The sequence below is a fragment of the Nelumbo lutea genome, chromosome 4 (assembly GCF_056320005.1).
Source record: "Nelumbo lutea isolate HS-2025 chromosome 4, American lotus-T2T, whole genome shotgun sequence".
NCBI lineage: Eukaryota > Viridiplantae > Streptophyta > Magnoliopsida > Proteales > Nelumbonaceae > Nelumbo > Nelumbo lutea.
The window spans coordinates 24,628,250-24,636,240 of record NC_142687.1 but is presented as its reverse complement, the minus strand read 5'-3'; the positions used below and the strand labels follow the sequence as shown (position 1 = coordinate 24,636,240).

Genomic DNA, 7,991 nt, shown 5'->3' with positions numbered 1-7,991 from the left:
CTTTACCCTCTACTTTCTATTTTCCCATTATATATATGTTATTGCAAAAATGATTATGAAAAAACACATAAAATGAAGAAAATAATATAAATTATAAAAAACAAAGAAATATATAAAAAATTTATAAAAATAATAGAAAATCACAAAAATTGAAGAAAATAACATAAATTACAAATATATACCCAATATATAAAAGCATAGTCAAATATCACCACCAATATCAAATACTCCGTACATTGCACGGGCCATTCCACTAGTTATCATAAAAGTGATAACTAATCAGGTGATATTTTTTGCCAATCGTTGTGGGTAGGAGATCCGGGCTCCACAAATGGTCCCTTGTAAGAATTCGGGCATATGGCCAAATACCAAAAGAAAAAAAAAATCAGGTGGCTTTTATTTCATTGGGGGTTTTGATTGGTCAAATTTTTGGTATCATACCATCATGTCCTAGCATCATAGATTTTTCTTATATTACAACATCTGAATTTGATCTGTGTCCGATCAAAATTGAGTTGGAACATTAATAGCAATAGAATCAAATCCAATCCTTGAGCATTGTTGCATAATTTCATTGGATCATCAAGTTGGTGAGAAAATGGGGATATGGGGCTTTCAAAAAAAAAGGGGGGATATGGGATATCTTCCATTGTTAGGGGTGCAATTCGGGCTGATCCGAGTTAACATTTTATATTGTTTCAGGTTTGGGCTTCGGATCGAATCCACTGAAATTTTGACAAAAACCCAACTATAACCCACCCAACTTGCACCACTATCCATTGCCCATGTAAGTTTGGGTGGCCTACTCTCTACAGTCTACAATTTATTTGTTTTTAAAACATAAGATTAGGACCCACTACTGCTCATGCATCCAAAATTCAAATATGCTCCATGACTTGGAGGATGATATCGCTTTCGTCTTTCTCACAAGTCACAATGGGTCTCTGCTTTCCAACACTAAAAAGAGGAACTTGAGGCATCGCCATCGAGAACGACTGGCTGACCTCCGGTCCTCCACCGTCTAGGCTCTCTAGTCTCTAGCCCTCCGTTTTTGACATTAAAAAAAAAAAAAAAAACATAAACAAAAAACAAAAAAAACTTTTCTAGCTTTTCGGGCCTCTGAGAAATCAGATTATGTAAGCATCCCCAAAAGCACCAAAGCCAAATACCAAAAAAGTTTTCATAAAAAAGTGTTTTTGATGCCATGTTTAATTTTTCTGGCAAAGAAGCAACGAAGCGCCATTTTGGAATATTTACAATGTTCACACTTTCCATTAACTGATGGCGAATGCCTTGGAACATCCTGCTGTGGCATTTGTGTTGCATCAGTTGCTGAAAGGATGAAGGAAAGGTTGATTTCAATTTTCAACTTTTCTATGTAGGAGCATATAGACATGGATACGAAACCTCCATCATTTTCCCTTTACATAATTCATAGAAAGATACAAAAAAAAAAAAATGCATATCTACTAACGGTTGCTGCATCTCCAAAGGCCCTATGTACAGACTACAGGAGATGCAAAATCCACATAAACAATCAAGCATGCTGGCCTACGATTCAGGAAAAAGAAAGGTCTTTAACTCTCCAAGCCCCGGTCAGGTTCTGATTGCTTGGGTATGGCCACACCACCATTCATTCTAGCACGTGCCTCTGCAAACATCCTCTGTTGCTCTGCCAACGCTTCTTCCTCAGTCATCATGGCTCCACTGCTCCACTTACCACCTTTTGGGGAATCCTGTTGCAGAACAATCCAGAGAAGAACACAGATAACAATCTACATCATTCACAAATCTAAACAAGTAGGGAGAAAAGGAAGAATCACTAAGAAACAGAAACACACCAGAGTCTCAAGCTTATGTTGCTCGTATGCAGCATAAACTTCTTCAATGTAGTCATGAAACCCAAGAACCTGATGCAATTTTGTCATTACATAGAAAAATATACATTCATTCGACAAGGTTCAATTTTCTATGCTTTTGATATTTATGCTGAATAAGATTTAAGCAATCAAGAAGACAAACAATGATTTTTCCAAATTCATAGGTTTTTCAATACCCTGAACCATGTTGTGCTACCATGGTACTCAACAAAAGAAAAACAAGGGTAGGGAAAGGGAATACAACTTGAGACAATACGTATGTGCATGATATAGAGTAAAGAATTGTTAAGATTGGATAAAAAAACTATATACAAAAACAAGTACAGGCATGAAATTTCCCTTGATTGGCTATGGAGAGGAAGATAGACATTAAGAGACAAAAGTAAAAGCAAGAATGACTCTAAATTGGTATATATTAATGAATCGTTTTTAAGAAATTGGGGAAATCAAATCCAGGTCATTGATGACCTAGTAGCTGAGATGGTCCCTCGGCATCCCTCCAAATATGGAGGTACAGGATCAAACCCATATAAGATATAACAGCAGCCTCTCCATACTAAGGCCAGTAAACCTCACATGCACCATGCTCTGTCCCCATCCTTTAATCCCTTGTAATGTGTGTAATATTATCATGTAATACCAAAATAAAAATCAAATCCAGGTCCAAATTTTGCCGCTTGTGTAGAGAGGATGATTTCCAACTCTGGCTATTGATTTATCATTGGTAAGATTATGATGGATTAGGTTTTCCACTTTTGGGTGCTACAGATGTATAATAAAATAAAAGAAGAAACTTGATCTTAATTTTCAAAATAATAGTTATGGAAAGTTTGCTTCAAATATCTGAACAAGAAAGGAAAAGAAAAAGAATTATATAAGCCTGTAGTTTAACAACAGATGCTCAAGCGACATTTAGTAAACATTTGACAGCACCAAATAAATAACCTCTTTGACATGATTTCCAAATGAGCACTTAGAAAATACATGTTTCAGAAGACCAAAGAAATTGAAAAGGTAGTGTCCTAACAAGCTGTGGTTATCTAATCCCAAGGAAAACCTGAGGTAGAGCCTATGAACATGGGATATGTAACTATTTTAGAAAGAACAATCAAGTTGTAGGCAATATTATCAATGTGATAAGGTGATGACTAGTTTTGGCATCACTAGTTGATGTGATGACTAGTTGGTGCCAAGGCGCTGACTAGTCGATGAAGAAGACATACTTTAAATTTAAGATATAGATGCAACAAAATGAACACGGAGTGAAGCTTCCAAAGATATTGTATAACCTAACTTGTTGAATCCCCTTGCTGATCAGAAGACAACTACACAAACTAAGTCCCCTCGTATGACCCATTTCTTTCCAAAAGGCCTAATAAAATGAGTGTATACCTTCACTAAGAAGCTACCATATGGCAAAAAATGTGGCAATGATTCTGTAATTCCTCACAAAGCAAAAATTGATTACCATATCTTAGTCCCTTGAAATAAGATGATCAACGGTCAGGATCTTGTTTAGGTATGCCGTCCACATAAGCAAAGACAAATGTTAGTTAGAATATGATTGCAAGCTTATTTTATTGCAGTCAGGCTAGAAAAGAGATCAATAGGTCAGTCTCCCAATCACTCACATCCTGTCAAAGTCATCACACATCATCTCACTTCATTCTTATACTACCCATAAAAGAAAACTGAGGCATGCATGTGTATGACCATTAGTAAGATGCTAGAATTTAAAATGAGTGCTCAAATAGGAATTCTAGGCAGAAGATACATTAGCAAGAATACCAAAAAGGAGCATGATCTGGAAAGAACTTAAAGTCACAAATGGAAAATGAAGTGAGTAAGAACCTCTAAAGCCTTGAGAACATGCTCAGGGGCAATTGTTCTTTTCTCTTCTTGGCTACATACTTCATTTGATTCAGAAGAAATTAAGTTGATAAATTCTGCAAAAGAATAATCAATAGGAGGCTTACTACTCCAAGAAAAAACCCAATTAATAAGAGACTTTCTTAGTGCACAAGTTGATTCTACGGAAATGAGGTTTATAATTCTGCAAGGACATGCAATGCATCACTGGAACTAATTACACTGAATATGTTATGACACCGAACAGGAACACAAGGAGAAAAGGACAGGGAGAAAATTCTGATCACAGTAGTCTGCCTCCCTCCCTCCCCACATTCACCACCCACCCAAAGGGGAAAGAAATAAAAAGAGAAAATGAATGGTATCTTATTTACAGGCTCAGCCTGCAGGGTTTGGATTTCCTGCAATTTTGGATACCTTACATAGCAGATCCAAACTATCCATCTGATAAAGGACCCTCCAAATTAACCACCTCTAGATTCACTGTGTATCTAGTGTTCCTAACCACATCAACCCATGGCCTCACACCACATTGTTTCCCTTCATATGGCAGTCTTATAATCTTTATTTTTTGTTAAGCAAAGGCAAATGACTTATTCATTCTGCAACATTGTAGCATGGAACTTGCAAATTGCAACATGGAAATCAGGTGACGACTATGTGGATTCATCGAGGGATGGGATATGTAAATATGGTGTATGTGCAAGATGGATGTATATCTATACACACACACACACACACACACACACTGAAGTTGCACATGTTATGTAAGCATGTGTTTAAGAATGTGCATGTGTGCTTGTGGGTGGGGGGTTTGGTGTCTGGTGATATGAATAGGTTTGGGTATATATATATATATATATATATCACTTTTTGTTTTCCTTAAGAATTAATAATACATATACTATGTGACTTCTATCCTGTTTTATCTATTAATTGTGGTATAACCTCCCAAGAGTGCAAGTATTTATTTCAAATTTCAAAATTTCAATAACAAAAACATATGTACATTGTGTAGTACAGCCATGTAAGAACTGCTCATGTATGGATAGCTGATATAAGTAGCAAACTAGCAATAGAAAAGAGAAAAGAAAACCATTTTTAAGAAGAGAAACAATGCTAAGTTATGCCTTTGAAGGTTGTAGTTTCAATCCAGTAGTTTGGAATTTTCTAAATCTGAGGGCGGCCACTTTGTGCACAAAAATGCCAAAGGTTAGGACCATGCCTAATCTACCTCTCCCAAGACCCCAGATAGCTGGGAACAACATTGACTAATGGATTTTTTAGTTTAGAATTTTCTGAATAAATTAGGTCAACAAAGAATCTTTGGACATAAAAGTCATTCTTAGAGGCGACATTCTGATGACCCTAAGAGAAAGTAATTACCACAACCATGGTTTACCTCCAAAATGGTTACTATACAATTTCTATGAAGCAATAAACAAAAAACATAAAGAAATGATTGCAGAAACCATGAAAGAATATTTATTGTGTTCTAATTTTGGATTACTTTCTTTCCCCTACATCACATGCATCTCTGATATCGAAAACTTTCGTTAAGAAAATCGTCAAAAAAGAAAAAGAAAAAGAAAAACAGAAGGACAAAAAGTCATGAAAGTTAAAATTTATCTCTAGGAGTCTAACACATAAAACATCTTCCTTCTGATGATAGAAGATATTCATTTTAGCATGAGCAGCAGCAGTTAGATACATGTGCTAAGAAAGAACTACAACAAATCGTATGCATCTAAATCAGAAAACTGACAATCCTTCTAATGTTCACTTACCTACACAACACTCGACAAGAAGATCTTGAGCATCTCTTGCAACACGAACATCTGGTGGCAGCATCTCCTTGATGATCTTGAACATAGTTGCTGTAAAGGAATAATAAGTTAACATGAATAATATTTTCTAACAAGAAGTCTTGAATTCATTATATCACATGCATCCAATCTCAAATAATATTGGAAGTAATGCCAATATACATAAGAGGATTTCATTTTCACATGTGTGCTCCACATGCATGTTTGAATACAAAATGAATTTTTACGCTTGCCTCCTATATGATGTTCAAATAAATGGTAAATCTGCAAATTCTCTATTGTGCATGGCAATGTAATTAGGAGATTCAATATCTTGTCGAGTGTTATGCATACCACAAGATTAAACGTTGACAAGATGTAACTAGGAAAACATAAACAGAAGTTTGTTGGCAATGTCAATTTGCATGCAATTTAGTAAAGACCTAAAAAAAAAATCAGTATCTGGTGAAATTTTTATTGATGAAAAATGAAAATGGGCTTGGACATTAAATCAGGGGTTAAGCAAAGATACTAAGACCCAAAATGTAACCCCTGTTTTCTTTTTCTTTTTGGATCAACAGGTGCAGTGTCAACATTTTGATTTAAAGAAAACCATGAGGCTTCTATTGATATAAATTCCTATAGAGAAAGGTCAACGAGTAGTGTTTATTTATAATTTCTGCATTGGTGAACACAAATAACTAGAAAGAAGGAATGTGAACGGACAAGCTCAAGTTTCTGTCTAATGACCATAATCAAAACAGCCCACAGAAAGCACATGAAACGACACACTAATGACTACAGTTTATATTTTCCTAGAAAATTACAGTCCACTTTTTGTAGTTTAGGTCACCTGAAATAGCAGCAAGACATTTAAATACCAGTAAATGAAATCATTTTTCGCACAGATCAGAATACAAAATTTAAAAAATGGAAGCCCCATAAAAAAAACTAGCCCAGAAGAAACCTAATTATTCAACCAAGTCGTCCTGGTTAGATTGTTCAAAACAGCAACAAGATATTTAAAACTCAAGGGTAAGAACACACACACACACACCAAAAAAGAAAAACACTCAAGGGTAAGAACACAAATACTTACCTAATTATTCAACATGTAACTTCGGCAAATCTTATGGACAGAAGATTCAGATTGGAAGAAATGCATAGAAACGATATAGCTAGCATAACAAAAGTTCTAAAAAAAGTGAGGACTTCAAAATAAATCAACAATAAAAGATATTTATTTCTAGATTTGGGTCTAAATATCTGCACACGAAATGTGTGTCCTAGACAATAAACTCCTATTAACGGTATGACCTTGCAAAATAAATCAGAATATAAAGTAAGCATCCTCTTCTTGTTTGCCCCCTTCATGAGGGGGCAAACAATTAGTGCTAAAGCAAGTGTCAATTAGACTCTCAAGTAAACCTAGAACTGGATATCTTTAACATTTGGTGTTAAAACAATGAATTATGGATTCATAGATATTTAAAGACTATAATTAATACCTACAAGCAGGCTAAGCAATCATTCATATAATAGATTTCATCAGTAATTCAAAGGAACTAAAAAGAGGGAAACACCTAACAATTACTTCTTCATATTTTCAAGTTAATCTGCAGAAAGATATAATAAAGATCACCTTTTGGTAGTGAAACATCCTCTTTCGATTTCCCGACGATATCCATCGGTTCCATCCTAAGAAAACCTTCAACCAAGGAAAAAAAAAATGAACACAGAAACCAACCCAGGTAACAGATCGAGAGGCTTACACAAGCAAAGAAGAAAAATAATATATCTTACCCAGTTGTTGAAAATTAACAAGAACAAATAGTGTTGCCGACGACCCACGAAGGAGAACCAGAGGTATTGAAAATCAACCAATCAAAGAACAACGAATTCGAACCAAATACAAAGAAACCAGTCGCAGAAAAATCTGTAAAAAGAGGAAAAATCATAGCTTGGTCATATTAAAAGGGCGGGAGATTTGGGAAAACCCGGTGGGAGGGGGAGACCGCAGGCGATTAGGGCACAGAGAGAAGAGATTGATTTCTTTGTTAAAATTACAGGATTGCCCTCAGTTTCGATAGAGGCGAACGTTAGCATCACGGACATGGCCGCCACGGAGCTCTTAAAATCACATAGTGAAAACTGATAAGGTAGGCCTTCAACAGTATCAGAAATTCTGCGGCCCGATCCGATTATCCCGGATTCGGATTGTTTATCATCCGAATATAAATCGGGTCGAAGTCGGATGTAACCCAATCAGATGCAGTAAACATCCGGCTCCGATGAATTATTGTACATATGTATTTATATATAAAATAATATATTATATTATTATTAATTATTATGATCTTAAGTAAATGCCTGATAAGTTTTTTATTATAATTTTAGAGATAAGACCTCTATTTAGATCGAGAAACTATTTATCCAT

At 35.4% G+C, this 7,991-nt stretch overlaps 1 protein-coding gene across 2 annotated transcripts; it reads right to left on the bottom strand.

The window, feature by feature from the left end:
• Positions 1-1,395: 1,395 nt before the first annotated feature.
• NF-YB13 (nuclear factor Y, subunit B13) lies at positions 1,396-7,707 on the bottom strand. Of its 2 annotated transcripts, XM_088985262.1 has the most exons (6): positions 7,358-7,707; positions 7,197-7,262; positions 5,537-5,626; positions 3,732-3,826; positions 1,842-1,910; positions 1,396-1,736 (listed from the first exon to the last, which is right to left on the bottom strand). In XM_088985262.1, the coding sequence occupies exons 2-6, from the start codon at positions 7,249-7,251 to the stop codon at positions 1,578-1,580; spliced, it is 468 nt and encodes a 155-aa protein (XP_088841388.1). In that variant the 5' UTR covers positions 7,252-7,262; positions 7,358-7,707; the 3' UTR covers positions 1,396-1,577. The 2 variants fall into 2 exon arrangements, with proteins under 2 accessions (XP_088841388.1, XP_088841389.1); XM_088985263.1 differs by lacking the exon at positions 1,842-1,910 and having other exon boundaries at positions 7,358-7,678.
• Positions 7,708-7,991: the final 284 nt, after the last annotated feature.